Source organism: Sminthopsis crassicaudata, chromosome 1 (assembly GCF_048593235.1).
Source record: "Sminthopsis crassicaudata isolate SCR6 chromosome 1, ASM4859323v1, whole genome shotgun sequence".
Taxonomy (NCBI): Eukaryota; Metazoa; Chordata; class Mammalia; order Dasyuromorphia; family Dasyuridae; genus Sminthopsis; species Sminthopsis crassicaudata.
In genome coordinates, this window is record NC_133617.1 from 17,773,866 (window position 1) to 17,794,257 (window position 20,392).

General features: G+C 45.6%; 1 protein-coding gene across 1 annotated transcript in view; it reads right to left on the bottom strand.

Annotated features, from left to right (window-relative positions):
• The window catches only part of MYO18B (myosin XVIIIB), a 358,263-nt gene that overhangs the window by 201,868 nt on the left and 136,003 nt on the right, over positions 1–20,392 (bottom strand). Inside the window, exons 19-22 of the mRNA XM_074295232.1 lie at positions 19,254–19,437; positions 17,208–17,397; positions 16,069–16,178; positions 5,780–5,845 (exon numbers count right to left, since the gene is read on the bottom strand). Of these exons, the coding sequence (XP_074151333.1) occupies positions 5,780–5,845; positions 16,069–16,178; positions 17,208–17,397; positions 19,254–19,437 (550 nt within the window). The remainder of the gene's footprint in view (positions 1–5,779; positions 5,846–16,068; positions 16,179–17,207; positions 17,398–19,253; positions 19,438–20,392) is intronic.

Consider the following 20,392-nt stretch of genomic DNA (forward strand, 5'->3'; position numbering starts at 1 on the left):
GTCATGAAAGCAGAAGCAAAAAGAGGATGTTCAGAAATACAAGACCTTCTGTGGTCATCTACCCAACCTCATTTCTTCAAGGAGGAAACTAATAAGCCAAAGGGGGAAACAAGGTATCCAAAGTCACTGACCTAGGAAGCAGGATGTGACCAGGTGTGAGCAAGTTCTATTAAAGTCCTGGTAAAGGCCCAATCCTGTTAAAGAAGTATATGAAATGGGACTGCTCTCAGAGTTCCGAGGGCTTGGGTCCTTCACTACGCCAAACAAAGCCTAACTTCAGGAGCTTCTCCCATGGGATTCTGATTTGATGCTGGATGGAGCGGATAATCTTCATCAGCTCTCTGATCATTGCCACCTATTTTAAGATACAGCAACAAATCTGTCGATGCCTTAACCATCTACTGCGCAAGATGGGAAAAATGAGTCTTGGGCTCCTGCCGCAAGAGCCCCTCTTTGGTCGTTTCCGGAATTTCTGCCAAGGCAATTAGCCTCATTGAAATAAAGATATGATTGACTCGTGGCCTCCTTGATTACTTCAATAACGACTGTATTAATTTCACAAGCTAGTGAATTCGAAAAGCCACTATAAAAATCAATGGCCAAAATGATGAGAGAATCAAGTCTGTAGATTACAAAAGGTGGCCAGCACTGCCAAAACACTATTGATTAAGTATGAAGCTTTCATTAAAAAGATAATTGGAAGCTACTATGCACAGAATAGAAATAAGTCATTCCACCCCACTGAGTCACGTCTTACAATCTGTCGTTTTTCTACAGAGCCGTCTCCCAGGCTGGAGGCTCAGACACGAGCAAAAGCGTGCTTTTGACATCACTGTCATGGTGGTGGAATGGATCTGATCGGTCCATTGAGGCTGGAAATGGACAAGGAAAAGTAGGAGCTGTTCACTTGCTCCTGGTGCTGAAATGTATCCCACTTGTGTACAGCTATTACATGTCCCTTCTCAAAGGATGCCGGCTGGCTCTAGTCTCCCATCTACCAAGGCTTCAGACACATTTTTGAGGGGCCACAGACATTTCCCATCCCCACCCATTTCTCCTGTGGCTCAGATAACTGCAATCCAGTCAACACAACCACTGCTTTTGGAGAGATGCCTTAATCAATTGCCAAGGGCTCCCTGAACCTGAGAACCCCCATCCCAAAATATCCTTCTCTCACCACCATCTTCCCAAGTGCATTGTCTCCTACTGTTAGAATGTAAGTTCCTTGAAGTCACAAACTGACCTGATTGTATGTTTGTGTCCCTAGCTGCCAGCGCCTTCCTTTTTGAGTTTATATTGTATTTGTCTTGTATATACATGTGCATATACATATACATACGTGTACATGTTGTCTCACCATTTGAATAGAGGTTCCCTGAGAGCAGGGACTGCCATTTTCCCCTTTGTATGCCCAGCACCTATCACAACATTTGACACATCATAGGTGCTCAATAAATGCTCATTGATTGATGCTACACATAACAGAATAAGACAGTGTGGGCTAGTGGGAAGTGTATTAGACTTACAGCTCTGATGCTTACTAGCTCTGTGACCACCAACAAGTCATCTAATCTTTCCTGGTCTCAATTTACCTCTCTGTAAAACAGGGGAAATGCTATCTACAGTGCCTCCCACAGGGGTTTTGGCTGAGGATCAAATGCAAAAATTCATCAAATGTGCTACCGGAAATTATGACAGAAAACAAGGACATTGTCATAAGACTGGAGAAGGGGAAAATGTCCTTATTTTCTAGAGAAAAGGGGAATAACAACAACAATAATTAACCTATATAGAAAGTAGCTAAGCAGCAGTGCAGCAGATAGAGAATTGGATCCAGAGTGAAAACAGATCGGACTTCAAATTCTGCCTCAGACAATCAATAAGATGTGATTTTAACTTCATCTCTGAATTCTTCAGTTTCTTCAAGTGTACAATGGAAAAATAATAGGAACTACCTTCCATCATTGTTGTGTCACTTACTATGATTTTAGTCAAATCACTTAACCTCTCTGGCCCTCAGTTTCCCTAACTGTTCAATGACTAAGTGACCTCTAGAATCCCTTCTGATTCTAAACCTATGTTTTTATAACACTAAATCTCCCATAATATTCTTACTGTTCCCTTAACTATAATTCAAACTGTCCTCATCACAGAATAAAACCCAGTGTCCCTGGATTCACACACAATTCAGCTCACACCCAAAATGTCTAGTTCTTAATGCCGTCTCTTCTTCTTCCTCAAATCATCCACTTCTAACCTGGTGCTGATATTATACTGGTAAGACTGAGATCTAAAATCTAAGCCTGGAAGTTTCTCCTAAGGGAACAAAGTGCATGGGCTTTGTGGCTGAGCTTTTAGCTGCTCAAGGATCACTTCCCCGCTAACTTCCAGCTTCTCTAGATAGCTAAGAGAGCCAGAGCAAGAAATAATTGTTCTGTGTCTCAGAAGTTCAAAGTGTTTTCACATGTACTTTTACTTTTGTTTTTTTTTAGAGAGAGATTAAGTCATTTGTCCATGGTCTTTAGCAAGTAACTGTTTTGATGCAGGTCACGGTCCCTTTAAGACTAGTCCTTTCAGATCGAGTTATTCCTTTTTGATTCCCAACCCCTCCTAGCTGAAGAAGCTAGAACTTTTGATTCACAAATCCTGGTCAAAAGCACCCTTTGAATTCCAATAGGAGATATCGGGGCTCTCACAACCCCCACCAGATCTGAGCCAAATTGGGCTGTCCCAGCCTCCATTCTAATGATCTGCTCAGGTTTCCCAACCCCCACCTAGCCTTACGCCTACCATGTCAAAGGATTTCTGCCCACTGGAACTCTGGTTCCAGTGCCTTTTATTTTTACTAGCTAGACTTTACTTCCAAACCCCATAATAAATTTTATCAATCTAGGTTTTTTGGGTCTGTAAATTCCTTTACAGGGGACTCTGCACCACCACTAGAACTCATTTAACTCTGTATCCTTGCGCCGAATCCAAAGGGGTTGCAGGGGAGCTCTATTTGACTCCCTGTACCCCGGACCTGCCATTAGCCCTCAATTAAACCTAATCTTATTTAGGTACCCCAATTCTAAATCTCATCAGTCTGAAGTGGGTTTTGAACCCAGATTTTCCTGAGCCATTCTAAGACTCCACTAGAAAATTAACTCCTTAAAAGCAAACTTCTGTTTTGTTTTTATTTTGGCAATAGTCAACACTTAATGGGGCAGTGGATAGAGTGGATAGTAACCTTGGGCAAGTCACCTAATTCTGACTGCCTCAGTTCCTCATCTGTAAAAATTTGCTAGATAAGGAAATGGTAAACCACTTCAGTAATTTTGTCAGGAAAACCCCAAATAAGGTCACAAGGAACCAGACATGATTGAAATACATGAAAACAACAAACAATAAATGTTGCACATTCATTTTTAAACTTAATCAACAAACATTAGCCAAGTGCCTATTATGGGCCTTATGCAAGGCTAGGATGCAAAGCCAATAATTAATCAGTCCCTACCCTCTGGGAGCCTGTATTTTAGTGGTGGCTTTAACATGCATAAACAGCAATAGAAGCCAAGTAAATGAAAGGGGGTTTTGTTCGTTCATTTATTGGGAAATCAGGGAGGTAACGGAGGATGGGGTTGAATGGCTTGTCTCATTTAACAAAGAAATTGAAATCCAGAGAGCAGAGGGAAGTGTCCAAGATTGCCAGGGAAATCAAAGACAGAATTGAGTCTAGAATGCCGACTTCATCCCTCAGGTGGGGTGGCTAATTGAACCACAATGCTTGATTTGAAGATGACATATCCCTTTTGATAATGCATGTGGGGAGATTCTTATCACTTAGGATTTTTGTACCTGACAGTTTCCTTTTTCCTTTGTGAATGTCAGGAATCAGTATGGCTTGCCAGAGCATGTATACGAGCGCAAGTACAATTTTACTTGGCAATATTGATGAGTGAAGGTACCTGTTCTAGGTTCTCCCTAATATTAGGGGGCTGATTTTCTCTCCTAATGAAAACTCTCTTTTGGGAAGCTAGGCTCTCAAGAAAAAGCTCTACTTTCCTTTAAGAAAGTCTCCATTATATTATTGTTCTGTAAGAAATGACCAGCAGGAGGAATACAGAGAGGCTCGGAGAGACTTACATCAACTGATGCTGAGTGAAACGAGCAGAACCAGGAGATCATTATATACTTCAACAATGATACTGTATGAGGATGTATTCTGATGGAAGTGGATATCTTCAACATAGAGAAGAGCTAATCCAATTCCAATTGATCAATGATGGACAGAATCAGCTATATCCAGAGAAGGAACACTGGGAAATGAGTGTAAACTGTTTGCACTTTTGTTCTTTTCTTCTTATTTTTACCTTCCGAATCCAATTCTTCCTTTGCAACAACAACAACAACAAAATTCGGTTCTGCACATATATATTGTACCTAGAATATACTATAACATATTTAATATGTATCGGAATGCCTGACATCTAGGGGAGGGGATGGAGGGAAGGAAGGGAAAATTCGGAATAGAAATGAATACAAGGGATAATGTAAAAAATTACTTATGCATATATACTGTCAAAAAATGTTATAATTATAAAATTAATTTTAAAAAAAGAAAGTCTCCATTGTCTTTCCCATCATCACCATGGTCACCCTACCCCCACTCCCCATTGCCATGAGCCAATCCTCAAGGCTGCTCCTCTCGGTAATGCACAGGTTATCTGGAGATGAATGGGACTCCTTCAAAAGCTCAGTTGGAAGTTTCTACTAATGGGTTGTTTTCCTGCTTACCTATGCAGTTCATTGCTCTCCACTATTTTTGTCTTATATTCCTAAACTACTGAGAAGAGCTATTTCCAAAAATTACAGTTTCTTAGATAATGCTCATCTCAGCCCAAATGGAGCATCGTGTTTTTGTTTGTTTTCTTTCATTTTAATATAATGGTTCCTATGGATAACAGATTTCAACATCGGAAGTGGAGGAAAGAAAGAAGCATTCTGATCTCAAGTTAATTATCTCGTTCCATGTAGACAATCATGGCTCTAGACTCCTGGGGACCTGGAAAACTGAGACATCACCTAGTTCAGGGGTCTTCTAATCCTATCCTCTTGTGTAGGAAGGCGGCCAGATGGAAATCGATGGCCAGAGAATTTAATACATGGTAATCTTGGTCTAGAGCTAGGAGTTCAATATTCCCATTTTATGGATGAGGAAATTGAGATCCAGAGAAATCATGTCATTTGCCCAACGTCATACACACAAAGTAAAGATCAGAGGGTGGATTTGAACTCAGACCTTTATCTCCAGAGGACCTGACTATGAGGAAGTCCTCTTTCATTTCCTCCTCCTAAGCCCTTCTTATTACTACTTGACTGGGATTTGGAGATCACAAAGATCTACCTGGGAAGCTGCTCATCTGGGAAAGGTTCCACACTCCCTCCTTTGTTCTTTGTACTGCCCAGAGAGCCAGTAAAGACTTGGCCACTTCCTTTCTTTCTCTGTTGTCACACACACACACACACACACACATACACAGAGTCTTGGCTGGCTGCAGAGAATATCCTTCAATCCTCATCATTAGGACACAAAAGGGACCTTTTTCTCTTCCTCTCTAAAATGGCAGCTAGTTTATCACAAAACCACTCACTCAGGCAGCAATTGCTACTAAATTCAGGAAATAATAGAGACAAGAGAATTTGATCTGTTCTCCTTTTCTATTAGTCCTGCAGTCGCCCAAATTACACTAATCTGGAAACCCGAGATGAAATAAGTCAGAGAAATCGGATGGCTCACTTGAGTTTTGCCGAGCTGTACAGCTGCTTTCTCCAGGTCCAGTTCCTGCAGGAGTTCCTCAGTAAGCTGGGGAGACAGAAACAGGGAATCGATTAATTAATCAATCAATCAACAAACAACTATTGTGTGGCGGATATTCTTCCAGGAACTGGGATTTGGGTAGTCCAGTAGGTGAAATATTGGACCCAGAACCAAGAAATTGTTGTCGTTGAGCAGTCATTTCAATCATGTCTTCATCATCCAATTTGTTTTATTTTTGTTTTTGTTTTTGTTTTTTTTTGGCAAAAATACTGGAATGGTTTTGCCCTTTCCTTCTCCGACTCATTTTACAGATAAGGAAATTGAGGCAAATAGGGTTTAGGATTACATAGCTATTAAGTGTCTGGGGTCACAAATAAACTCAGGTCTTCTGGCCTTCGACATGGCTCAGGGAGGCTCCATCCATCTACCTGCCCTTAAGCAAGAAGACCCAAGCCTTTTCTGAGGTAAGGGAGCACCACCTCCCAAGCCATCCAATACCATCATCCTTTGTCAAGTTCATGGGCAAGGGGAAGACACTGCCTTGTAGTGGAGATCTAGCTCCCCCTAGGGGTCATCCCCACTTTTAATGATGCTAGCTGACCAACCTCCAGGCACCTCCCATCCATCCCCACATGGGGCTTCCATTCACGGAACATTAGGAAGTCTATTATTCCCAGCAGAGACTGTCAGACAAATAATTGTGACAATGCAGAAGGGAAAGGGATTATGAGCCGGGTACAATTTAGTCGATGAGTTCTATTCCCTTCTGCCACAGACAGATATGGCTGAAAACTTCCTGAGACACCAAGAAAAATGCTTATTAAAAGTCTGGCCCCAGAACACAATCAGAGAGAAACCCTCCTCCGCTGACCTTGGTGGAAGCACATCCCATTTCTCCTGAAATTGGCTGGTTTTGATTATTACATTTTAGCTCAAGATGGTCCAGGGGAGCTCCAGGCATCAGGATGGATACAGCCAATAAAATAAAAATACACAGGATTTTTTTTTTAGATGAAAGGAAGAGTGGGGAGGGGGGAGGAGCAACCAAGTGAAAATAAGAGGTTTGATAGACAAAAGAACTCACAGAATTTGTTCTCTATATTTTCAGGGGCCCTGGAAGGAAATGGACCTCTTCGTTTACCCTTAGACTATCCCTTCATTGAGCAAACCCTGAGAGGGGATTTCTCCATCTTTAGGGCAGCAGAAACGTTCTAGAGCAGAAATTTAATAGGGAGCTTCCCAGCAGCCTGAGCAGTCTCAAAGTGATGGGTTCAATGCATCCTCTTCCTTCTTCCTCTTTCTTCATTAGAGGAAGACAATCTATAGCAGTGGTCCTCAAACTTTTTAAATAGGGGGCCAGTTCACTGTCCCTCAGACTGTGGGAGGGCCGGACTAGAGTAAAAACAAAAGCTCACCCTCTGTCTCTGCCCCTCAGCCCATTTGCCATAACCAGGCGGGGCGGCATAAACGTCCTCAGTGGGCCGCATCTGGCCAAGGGCCGTAGTTTGAGAACCCCTGATCTATAGCATCAGCAGACAATTGTATAATTATTTTCTACTACCAAATGCTGAGTTTGGAGCCAGAAGTCCGCTCTTGGACCCATCTTTCTTAGACCTTAGATTGAGGACTAGGAGAGACCAACAGTCCAAGAGAGGTAGTGAATCACAAAGCCAGGAGGATTCAAACCAAGTGTTTTCATTTCCAATGAAACATTTTTTCTACCCCACCCAAGAAATTGGGCCCCATGGGATCTGTAGTTCCTCATCTGTAAAATAAAGGCGTTCGAATGAAGGCTTTTAAGGTTTCTATTTGTAGGATCCTAAGAAATCTTTCTAAAATACCCTTTCCTTCCATGAGCTCAATCAACAGAATGATCCTTAGCCTTCCCCTCAAACACCAACATGGAAGATGGTTTGGTCTTATATTTCTTCTTAAGTTGTATTACCTCAGATTTAGAAGATTTGGACCCGAAAAAGAATTCTGAGACATACTAATCCAACTTTTTCTTTCACAGATGAGGAAACTGAGGTCAAATAGGGTTAAGTGACTTGTTTTTAGGGCTGTAGAAATAGTAACTATCAGATCTAGGATTTGAACTCAGTACCTGTGACTCCAAAGTCAGTGCTAGATGCCAATTGCTTTATTCCTCCTATTTCTATTGTGTTTAATTCTCACTGCTCCTTCCCAACCTGATGTGGGGTGGAAACTCAGACAACCAAAATAATTAAGCACCAGCCTAAGATCTAATAATCTCTTGTTTCTGGACCAACAAAGATCAGAACTGGGAAGAATCTTAGAACAGGGAATGTCAGAGCTGGGAGGGACCTTCGAACACAATATAATATGTTGATAACTGGAAATTATTTTCAAATATATAATGTTTGAGCTAGAAAAGCTTAAGAACATAGAACCCTGCATGTTCAAGCTGGAAGGAACTCTGGAACAATAACTAGAAAGAGCCTTAGAGATTCTCAAGTCCAGAGGTTCTTTACCTTTTCTTCCAATGAAGAATTTGTCTCATTTGATGTTCACAACAGCCCTGGGAGGTTAGGTGCTATTATTATCCTCATTTTATAGCCAAGGAAACAGAGGCAAGAAAAGGTGAAACGGTTGCCCTGTGTCCCAAAGCTAGTAAATGGCTGAGGCAGAATTTGAATTCAGGTCTTGAATTCTAGGACCAGTTCTCTGTCCACAATACCATTAATAGAACAACAAAATAATAGCAATTCTATCTTAAGATTTGTAAAATTCCTATCCCTGTTAACTCTGTTTTAATAATATATCTAAAAATAAAATAAAATAAAATGTTTACCAAAAATTTTTTTAAATATTTGTAAAGTGCTTTTACATATATTATCTAATTTGATCTTCATAAAAGTGAGATAAGTAGGTGGCGGTAGATGGAAGCGGGATCTAGAGTCAGGAGTTCTAGGTTCAAATCCTGAGGATGACCTCCCTCACCCCACCACCAAAGCTGCAATATTTTCAATGAGGGGTTGGACCAGAGACCTCTGACCTGAAGACCCTTCCTGCTCAAGCTCTATGATCCAGAATCATTGTCCTGGGTCTTTAAAGACAGGAAAAAATAGCATTGAGCTTCTGACTTGGCTAACCCTCAAACAGGCTAGTTAATAGGCTTTGGGGCATGGAGAGCTCTGGGAGAATACCCAGCCCAATTTACAGAGGAGGAAAATTAAGTCTAGAGAAAAGGGATTCACCCATAATGCAATACTCAGTAGTGTTTGGGATCGGAAGCTGCTGTTTTTGCCCACATCACTCAACAAGAAAGGCACCGTGGACCTTGGGGAGCAGAGCCCACCTCAGACACTCACTAGATGGGTGGTTCACCTCTCTGACCCTCATCTGAAAAGTGGGCGTGATGATCTGTAGCACTTTCACCCCAGGGGGGTTGTGAGAAGCAAGGGAGGCCACTTATGGAAGGCCTGCTCTGGCCCTTGGAGGGCTGTCCCAGCGCCCGTGAGTCCGAGGACTGGATGGGAACGCTCCCTGATTGATTCTTTATATTGATGACACGGCCCATGGACCAGAGCAATTAGCTTGGAGTCCTGGCCACTCTTATTTATTCCATTAACAAGGAGGAGTAGATTTAATGTGAGCAGGGAACTGGAGATCATGATGTAAGCCCTGAGGATTTCTGTGGCCCCACCTTCATGGGCACCTCTGGGCATTGAGGACAAAGATTCTCTGCCAGGCTTTTGGGAGACCCCCCCCAGAGCAGCTAAGCAGGCATCCCAACAGTGGGCTGAGCATCCCAGACAAGAGTGAGGAATTCAGCCAGGGAGAGAAGAGAATAATGAAGGAACAGGGCGGAAAGTACTTGAGGAGAGAGAGGGTGGGACTGGAAAGGGATGGCTACAGAGTGGAAACAAGGCTTTGGCAAGCACAAACACATCCTCCCATCTCCTCAGTACATGGCTACCTGCAGAACAGGAGCTGCCTCCGCCAGCACCGCGAACAAAGAATCACGGGCGAACACGGTGTCAGCAAAAGAAGGGTGCTCAGAACCCCAACAACAGAACAAGGGGGAGTCTTAGAACATGAAGTATCAGAGCTGGGAGGGAGCCTAGAACAGGGGATGTCAGGGCTGGGAGGGAACCTAGAGAAGGGGATGTCAGAGCTGGGAGGGAGCCTAGAACAGGGGATGTCAGAGCTGGGAGGGAACCTAGAGAAGGGGATGTCAGAGCTGGGAGGGAGCCTAGAACAGGGGATGTCAGGGCTGGGAGGGAGCCTAGAGAAGGGGATGTCAGAGCTGGGAGGGAACCTAGAACAGGGGATGTCAGGGCTGGGAGGGAACCTAGAACAGGGGATGTCAGAGCTGGGAGGGAGCCTAGAACAGGGGATGTCAGGGCTGGGAGGGAACCTAGAGAAGGGGATGTCAGAGCTGGGAGGGAGCCTAGAACAGGGGATGTCAGGGCTGGGAGGGAACCTAGAACAGGGGATGTCAGAGCTGGGAGGGAACCTAGAACAGGGGATGTCAAAGCTGGGAGGGAGCTTAGAACGGGGAAGGTCAAGGTTGAAAGGGATGTTAGGACAGGGAAGGTATGGATTGGAAGGAAGCCTAGAACAGGGGATGTCAGGGTCGTGAGGAGGCTTAGAACTGAACATAAAATGTCAATAACTGGAAATTATCTTAGAATATATATATATATATATATATACATATATATGTATATATATATACATATATATAAATATACATGTGTATGTATATATACATATACATGTGTGTATATACACATATACATATACATATATACATCTATATGTATATATATATATATATATATACACATATACATATACATATATATATATATATATATATATATTCTGGCTGCCTTGCCACTTCTATCCTAGTAAACAGCCCCAGATCTCTCCCTCCATCCTTGATGGCATCTACGCAAGGTTCCTCCCATCGTCCAGCTGATCCCCTCTGAATTATGGCCCCCAGAATGTTGCAGCTGAGGGCTGGATGGGGCACCGGAGGGTGGGACTATATCGCCCCTGTGCTCCTGGAGGTAGGTCACTCAGTGTATCCCCAAATCACATTGCCCTTTCTAGATGTCCTTATGGACTCAAAGGCTTGACTTAATGCCCTCTGATCTTTTTCAGACAAGCTGCTAGCCAACCATTCCAGCTCCCCAAATTGTTCTTGCAGAACTGATTTATTTTTATATTCCGAGATAACATTACATTGATCCTTCGTGAATTCCATTTTATTAGATTCAACCCAACCAACCTCCTAGTCTACCTTTTGGGCTCCCGATTTATAATCCAGTGCGTTGTTCTATAAGCTACAAATTTGATTGGCCTTTATTCAAGTCATTGAAGAAAACGTTAGGAAGCGCAGAACCAAGTGCAGACCCCCCTGGCTCCCCACTCAAGACCACCCGACACCAGACCATGAGCAAACACTCTCGGACCCTAGCCACGCATCCGCTCTGAGTCAGATCTGTGCCACTGTCTGGTTGTGTTAACGCCTTTTGTCCATGTTCTCCAGAGACAGCACGATCTACGTCCTCAAAAGCATGGCTAAGAGCCATTAAGCGATGCTCCTGGAGTTCTACCTCCACCAGTCCTATAATTGGGTCCAAAAAAGGAACAGCCTTTGTTCTGGGGTGGGAGCATCCCGTTGGCTCTGTGGGTCACCCCTTGCCTTTCTATGATCACAGACTTCGGTCTCGTGGCACTAGAATTGGAAGGATTCTCAGGGTCATTTAGTCTAATTCCCTCTTTTTTACAGAGCAGGAAACTGAGCCCTGGAAGGCTGCGTGAGCATCAGAGGTAAGACTTAAACCACATCACGATACCCTTTTCATTGTACCACGCGATCTCCCCGGGCCTTCCCTTTAATAGGAATCAAAGTCAAGATCACCAATTAGCTTCTGGTTTGCAGACTCTCTTTCCTGTGTGTTTTATATCTATCTACCTGGATTTCCTCTCTTTTATCAAAATGTCAGGGATGAAAGAGACTTTCCAACAAAGAATGGGAGAAATGAGAGGGAAGATGTTTCCCTGCCTTCTCCCTCTGTGAAAACAGATTCATCCTGCGGGTTGGGGGAAGGGAGGAGTCTCTTAGGGTTGGGTGACAATGGCTGGTAAATGTTAATGCCTGCTAACAGGTACGCTGAGAAATATTTAACAACAGGCTCCCTGTAAATATAAATCAAGTCTTGATTTGTAGCTGTTTCCAGGTGAAAATGCTCACACCAAAAATGCAACAATCAGCTCTCCTTCAATGTGAGCCCCACTTTAGTTCACTTGTTTGTTAATCATCAATGAGTTCTTGACTTGCTCTCATGCAGCAAAAGCTTCTCCCAGGGTACAAGGCAAGATATGCCCAGAGGGCCTCTTCACTGGTGACCTCAAAGGTGGGAAGATCAGATATTAGAGAAGGCTCTCAAGGATGCTTTCTGGACAAAGGGACTTTGGGGACCCTCTCACTGAACTCCATGGGGGGCCGGCTTCTGTTTCTGCTGCCTGACTTCAGGTTCTAGACAGCCAGGAATTCTCTGGGTGACCTCAGACCAGGCCTTTGTCTCCTCCGACTTTAATTTGCTTAATTGTAAAAAGTAGAGTGTGGCTTAATTCATTTTCAAGGTTTCTTTCAGCTCTGAGATTTCATGGTCTAAGGCCCTTCCCAGCTCTGACATTCCCTGTTCTAAGCTCCCTCCCAGCTCTGACATCCCCTGTTCTAAGCCCCCTCCCAGCTCTGACATCCCCTGTTCTAAGCCCCCTCCCAGCTCTGACATCCCCTGTTCTAAACCCCCTCCCAGCTCTGACATCCCCTGTTCTAAGCCCCCTCCCAGCCCTGACATCCCCTGTTCTAAGCCCCCTCCCAGCCCTGTGTTCTAAGCTTTAGCTCACTTCAGGTTCTTTCATTCCATAACCCATTTGGACAAAACCTTTCACAGATAAAGTCCAATGCATGTAGCTCCACAGAAGGCTAAGGGAGGTTCCCTCTGGATGTTCCCACTTATGTGCACCAAGAGCAAAGGGCCTGACTCGTCCCAATCCCCGCCATTGCCCATGACTCCGGGCCCCAGGGAATCGTGCAGTGCGCCCATTTCAGACTTGGAAGGAGAAGAGGAGCTGAGAGAAGTGACCAGTGAAATCTCCCGCTTTGCCCACAACCGGGCTGAGCATGACTAGTCTGGACGTGCGCCCCAGAGAGATGCATCTAAGGGATGGAGGCTCCCCGGCCTCTCCCTGCACGGCCCCTCCCACTGCCAAGGCCACAGGCGCAGGACATTGGTCACACAGTCCGCCAGTCCACGAGAGTCCTCCTCCACCCAAGGTGGCCGGCCTAGCAGAGATTACTCGTCCTGACAGAGACGCTCCCGATTCCAAGCAGACCCAAGGCAAGCAAAGGACTCGCAGGGTGACAGTTTGGAAGCTGCCGTTCCATTACCAGGAGACCCCCTTAAACTCACAAAAAGGAAGAAAAGCTGGAACTCTGTATAAGATCCCCCACTCAGAGCCTGAAGGAACCTCAGGGCAATCCAGGACCACGCCCCGCATTTCTAGGGAGCAGCTCAATCAGCTCGGTCCAGCTTCTAGAGGGACGAGGGGCCCTGAGCCCAGAAGTTGGTTTCCTCTGCCTCACATTCACCAGGAAGAACGCCAGACTTGGAGTCAAAGCTCTGGGTTCTAATTCTGACATTGCCCTTGCTCAAGCAGCAGACTAAATCCCCATAAAGGAAGAACTGGGACTTAGCTGACCATGGCGATGCTTTCCAATGTTCAATCACCTGAGGAGGAAGAGCTAAGACGAGACACGGGTAGGATTTTCACCTTGGATGACTTTCCACCAAAAAAATCAATAAATAATTCCCCCCCAGCGCCCGGCCCGGACGCCACCAGCACTTGCTGGGACACGGTCCTGGCACGGAACGCCTGGGCCAGGCCTGGCTGCACCCAACACAGCAAGGCTTTGATCCATCCCCCGCTTCCTCGCCGAGCCCCTGCCACCTGCTCCCGGTACCCAATAACAACCCTGACCTTTTCTGCCTGCCAACGTGCCCGACTCAGTGGCGAGGTCTTAACTGAATTTGCACACAGTCTGACGGCTCGCCCAGCCGGGCACGAGCTCATGCTTAATTCATGCCGTGACGGAGCTGCCCGGCCCATGCATATTTATCAGCTTTTTCATAAGAGGCAGGATGGAGTTTACTCTGGCAGCTTCAGAAATCTGTGCGGCAGCAAACCACATTTGGGAGAGGACTGGGAAAGTCGCCGCCTCCTCCGGCTCCCAGTCGAGGCCTTTCGACCGGATTTTTCCACTCGCCTCAAACCAGGACTTTGGTCCTTGTGGACCCAGGGATGAAGCTGCAGAACAGAGAAAGTCTTGGAGTGGGAGGCAGGAGAGCGGGACCAGGGGCCGCTGCTGGGCTGGAGCCCAAGGGCTCTGCTCCTCACACCTGGGGGGATCAGAGGCACCCCCTTAATTCTAGCTTCCTCTGTCCAGCATAAAAGTCAAGTATTGGCTAAATGGTTTTAAAGACCCTTTTATGTCCAATGTTGTGTTTTGGGTTACCTCTGACAGTCCCTGTTCTAAGCCCCCTCCCAGCTCTGACATCCCCTGTTCTAAGGCCCTTCTCCACTCTGACATTCCCTGTTCTAAGGCCCCTCCCAGCTCTGACCTCCCCTGTTCTAAGCTCCCTCCCAGCTCTGACCTCCCCTGTTCTAAGCTCCCTCCCAGCTTTGACATCCCCTGTTCTAAGGCCCCTCCCAGCTCTGACCTCCCCTGTTCTAAGCTCCCTCCCAGCTCTGACATCCCCTGTCCTAAGGCCCCTCCCAGCCCTGACATTCTCCTTTCTAAGATCCTTCCCAGCTTTAAAATTCCCTATTCTAAGTTCCTTTCCAGCTCTCATATTTTCTGTTCTCTAAGAACCCTCCTATATTATTAATGATGAATCTCTAATTGATGCTCCCACTAGATCCCTGGGCAGAGTTAAAGGAACCGGTGATTCCCCCAATGACAACGCTAACACATGAGTGGGGACAAGGAAGAGATCAAAGTTCATAGGGACAATAATAGCACCTTGCCAGCCTTGAAGTGCCAGAAACTTGTTTTATCACAACCACCACTATCTTCTTCCTTTCCTTCTCCTCCTCCTCCTTCCTCCTCTCTTTCCTTTCCTCCTCTTCCTTCTTCCTCTTCTTCCTTTTCTTCTTCTTTCTTCCTTGTCTTTCTCCTCCTTTTCCTTTTGCTTCTCCTCCTCCTCTCCCTTCTCCTCCTCTTTCTCTTCCTCCTCCTTTTCCTTCTCCTCCTCTTCATCCTTTTCTTTTTCCTTTTCCTCCTCCTTCCTCCTCTCTTTCCTTTCCTCCTCCTCCTTCTTCCTCTTCTTCTCTTTCTACTTCTTTCTTCCTTATCTTCCTCTCCTCCTCCTTCTCCTCCTCTTCCTCTTTCTCTTCCTCCTCCTTTTCCTTCTCCTCCTCTTTATCCTTTTCTTTTTCCTTTTCCTCCTCCTCTCTTTCCTTTCCTCTTCCTCCTTCTTCCTCTTCTTCCTTTTCTTCTTCTTTCTTCCTTGTCTTTCTCCTCCTCCTCTCCCTTCTCCTCCTCTTCCTCTTCCTCCTCCTTTTCCTTTTCCTTCTCCTTCTCCTCCTCTTCCTCTTCTTCCTCCTTTTCCTTCTCCTCCTCTTCATCCTTTTCTTTTTCCTTTTCCTCCTCTCTTTCCTTCTCCTCCTCCTTCTCCTCCTCTTCCTCTTTCTCTTCCTCCTCCTTTTCCTTCTCCTCTTTTTTCTTTTTTCCTTTTCCTCCTCCTCTCTTTCCTTTCCTCTTCCTCCTTCTTCCTATTCTTCCTTTTCTTCTTCTTTCTTCCTTGTCTTTCTCCTCCTCCTCTTCCCTCTCCTCCTTCTCTTCCTCCTCTTCTCCTCTAACCCCCTCATTGCACAGAGGAGAACTCTGAGCCCCAGAGATGGGGATGTGCTTTGCAAACATGAGCAGTGGGAAGAATTCAGATCCTAACCTCTGCCTCCATGGCCTCTCAGCATCAGAACCCTTCCTGACTCCACATTTCCAGAGGCTCACCCAAGTCTTTATCAATGATCATTTCTGAGCTGAGGTAGGTATTTCCCCATTTTACAGATGAGACCACTGAGGCTCAGAGCAGTTGGGTGGCTTGTCCTTGTTGGACAAGGCTCCTCCCAGCTCCCATTCTAGCCCTTTCCCCCCTCCCAGGCTGGGCCCAGCTTTCTAAGGCACTTCCTCCCCAGCCCCAGTCTCTCCGTGTGGTGTCCCATACCTTCCTCTCCTCCATCCTCTCCTCGGGCAGCAAAAGCTTCTTCATAAACGTTGGAGCCAAACCTTGGAACTGCCGCCGGAAGCGCGTGAACCCCATGTGGTCCGTGTAGCCTGGGGGAGGAAGGCAGAAGGATGCTGGGCAATGAGCCTGTTGGGAAGTCCCGTGAGTCTGCGGCAGGACTAGGACAATCCACGAACCGTTAGGAGACACAGAGGGAAGGGATTCCAGAGGGGCTTGTGGAAAGCAGGGAAACCTGCCTGGGGGAGCCCCCTTCCCTTCTCCTCCCCCCACCGTCTCCCCTCCCCAATAGCCAGTGGGCTCCTCCAAGGTAGGGATGGAGGGATTTTTATTGCTGGCCTCCTTACTCACCTCAAGGATCACCTTTCCCAGCCACCCTCCTCCCCCGAGCTGCCATTGCCTTCGCCTCCTGTACTCTGTGTGTGTCTGGTCGTTGGCTGGCTGTTGACAGTCCATTAGACCATGCTCTTTTTATCTTTTGCCTTTCTTTGTACCCCTAATGCTTAGCACAATGCCTGGTACACAGTAGGTGTTTAATAAGTGCTTATCACTAAGTGACCCATACTCTGTTTTATTAATTAATTAATATGTTGCAATAGAAATGTCTTTATTAATATTAATTTATAATTAATCTATAATGCTTATATTAAATATTAAATATACTTATATTGACTTCTGTATATACCATGGAGGTCACGAAGCGCCGACACAACTGAATGACTAAAGAATGTTTTTATAGGCTCTTGGAAGAGGGGATTGCTCCCTTTTTTGTCCTGCCATCCCTGCTGTCTAGCACAGTGCCAGGCTCAGAGCAGACCCTTAATAAGTGCTCGCTGATTGGTCACTGTGCATCCCTAGCGTCAGATCTGCCTTGACCATAACAGGTACTTAGCAAAGGTTTGTTGAAGTGAATCAAAGGCTGCTGGAGCTTGTGATCTAATGAAAATAGAATGCGCTATTAGAAGGAGGGAGCTCAGTTTCTCAGCCTGCCAAAAAGGAGGGCGAGCCTGGTGCTTGAACTTCTTGGGCCGTCTTGGAAGGGCCTACCGGCTCCATGAGTGGAAAGGGCTCTTGGGGCGGGGGGATTCTTCTCGTCAGAGACACTAAGTGGGGCCACTTACCAATCCGGTGCAGCCTCAGGGCGTCAAGGACCTGAGCCCCAGCAAGCTGGACCCTCAGGACGGGGATGTCCAGGGGGGGCTCTCTGTCGGCCGGTGCCAGGGAAGCGCCCCCTCCTCTGTCCTCGGATCCTGGGACCAGGCAGTGGATAAAGTGTAACTGGGACCGTTTGATCACATTGGTCAAAGCATCCTGGGGCAGAGAAGGAGAGAGAGGTCAGGGGTGGGTGTGACTCCGGAAAAATTAATTCGGAGAAAGAAGGGGCTTTTGTTTCAGCAAACTCGTATTAGGGATGGGCGCAGGAGGTGATAAATGAGAAGAGCCTGCCTCTGGGAGTACAGATTCCCAGATCCTCCCCTCCCCATCTCCACTGCCTCCCTGGAGCTTCCCCCCCTGCAGACTCCTCCACCAAGATGGTCCCTCCACAAGGGCGAGGCCCCACTCTGGACCATGCGGGGGCTATCCCACAAGCCTTAGCCACACTGCTCTCCCTCTCCCTGACAACCACACCTCAGGAGAACAAAGATGCTCCAAGCGGGGGGACTTTTACTTCAATCACCTCCCTTTATAGAGGAGGAAAACGGAAACTGTGACACACTCAGAGTCTCACGGCGAGGGCAAGCAAGGACCGGACAATGGCTCTAGTTTCTGATAGGTGCTGGGTGAATTGGAAGGAACCTCAATGGAAGGAACCGACAGATTGAACCCAGGACCAGGAAGGAAAGCTTCCTCCAAAGCCGTCCAATGAGTGGTCATCCGGTCCCGTTGTTATTGTTGATAATAACCATAGTAGCCAGCACTGATGTAACCACTTTTTTGGTCTCATGAAGTCCTCACTTTGTGGGAAGTCGGCTAGATGGCCCAGGGGATGAGCCCGGAGTCGGGAAATCAAGAAGTCACAATGGCGCTAGTCACTCTCTAGCCGTGAGATCCTAAGAATCCTGCCCTCTTCTTTGCTCACTTGTAGGATGAGGGTCATATAATTATGGAAATATGTATAGAGAAATTGCACATGTTTAACATATATTGGATCACTTGTAGGAAGAGGATCATAAAATTGTGGAATATAATTGTGGAAATTATGTATAGAAATATGTATAGAATTGTGCATGTTTAAAATATCTTGGATCACTTGTAGAATAGGATCATATAATTGTGGAAATACATATGGAAGAATTATATATGTTTAACATATGTTGGATTACTTGTAGGAAGAGGATCATAAAATTGTGGAAATTATAATTATGGAAATTATAATTATGGACATATGTATAGAAAAATTACACATGTTTAAAATATATTGGATCACTTGTAGAATAAGGATCATATAATTGTGGAATCATATATAGAAAAATTATACATGTTTAACATATCTTGGATCACTTGTAGGATAGGATCATATAATTGTGGAAATATGTATAGAAGAATTATATATGTTTAACATATGTTGGATTACTTGTAGGAAGAGGATCATAAAATTGTGGAATATAATTGTGGAAATTATGTATAGAAGAATTGTACATGTTGAACATATATTGAACTACTTGTAGAATGAGGATCATATAATTGTGGAACTATGTACAGAAGAATTGCACGTGATTACATATATATTGGATTACTTGATGTCTAGGGAAAGCTGTGGGGGAAGGGAAGGAAAAATTCAGAAGAGAAGGTTTTGCAAGAGTGGATGTTGAAAACTATGCATATGTTTTGAAAATAAAAAGCTTTAATAAAAAAAAAGAAAGAAAGAACGAGGATCATAATAGCACTTACTCCCAGGGATTGTTGGGAAGATCGTAATTAATCATTGTAAAGAACTTTACGTAATGGACGGCACACAGAAAGTGCTACATAAATGTTAGTTATTATTCCTCTAAGGCAGATTTTCAATGATCTAGTTTAAAACAAGGTCTGATGGTGGAATTTCAGGCATTGTGACAAAGTTAATGGTGGCCATATTTTTCAACAATGGGGAGCCGCTTCCCTCCCATTCCTCGGTCAGCCGCTTCCTGCAGCTCTACACAGGGGTACAGCTGGAATGAGCTCACCATCTGGAGGATGATCTGGGTGCACACAGCCTTCCTCTTCACAGCCGCCAAACTACTGGCAAACGTTTTCCTCACACAACCGACCCGATGCAAGGCCTGCTGGGAGCAGCCTTCCATTCCGGCCACTGCCCGGCAGACCGGGGGCACTCTGGAGCGAGGCAGGAACAAGCTGCTGAGGTCCTCCCTGGGGAGAGGGAACGGATGGCCATCAAGAGGCGCCGTGGAGGGATGGGAGGATGGAGGGCGAAGGAAAGTGAACGCCCCAAGTCATCTGGCCTTGCAGAGAGGTCCAATAGGGGGCTTCCCTCCCGCCGTGCCCTGTCCCAGCCTCAGAAGGCTCTGGCCATAAAGAAGGCTCTCGGTGGTCATCCTGTGGTAGACTCTTTACGCCATGACAAATGCTCTCCTTTACAGCATGTGCTTAATGGCAAAGGGCTTGACCATTTCTGATGTTTTACAGCTTATAATGTTCTTTACCACTTATAGAAAACCACCTTGGGAGGAAGAGATCATTAAGTATTATCACCTACACCTTACAGAGGAAGAACAGAGGCAGAGAGGGCTGGAACTTCGTCCCACTCACCTGTGCCTCAGTTTCCTCCTCTGTAAAGTGAAGCAACAATATTTACACTCGCCCTTCCTGGGGCAGCTGTAAAAAAATCTCTGCAAGTTGGCAGAGACATGACCTTGTGTCCCTCTACTGCTGACCACAGAGGACAGATTCCTCGCTCCCTAGTTAAGCAACCGCACCTCGGACTCAGGGGAGGTCAAGGTCTCTTCCAAAGCCCCTCCCTCTGGCCAGATTCTGTAGTCCCAGCTTGAGTGCTCGAGGAGGAATATCAGGGTTAGGGTTAGACAAGACTGTTCACACTAGACGTGTCCCATTTAGAATCCAAAGCCTTGGATTCAGGCTGTGTGACCTTAAACAACCACTCTGCTTTCTCATCAGTAAAATGAACAAGTTTAATTTAAATGACCCCCAAGATAGTAATGATTTTTAACCCCTCTGGGACTCAGTTTCCTCATCTGTAAAAAAAATTGAACCAGATGGTCCCTAAAATCCCCATCAACCCTTAACCTATCCCACCATTTCTCTAAATGTGGGTTCCTTCATCTGTAAAGGAAGAGATTGTCCTCAG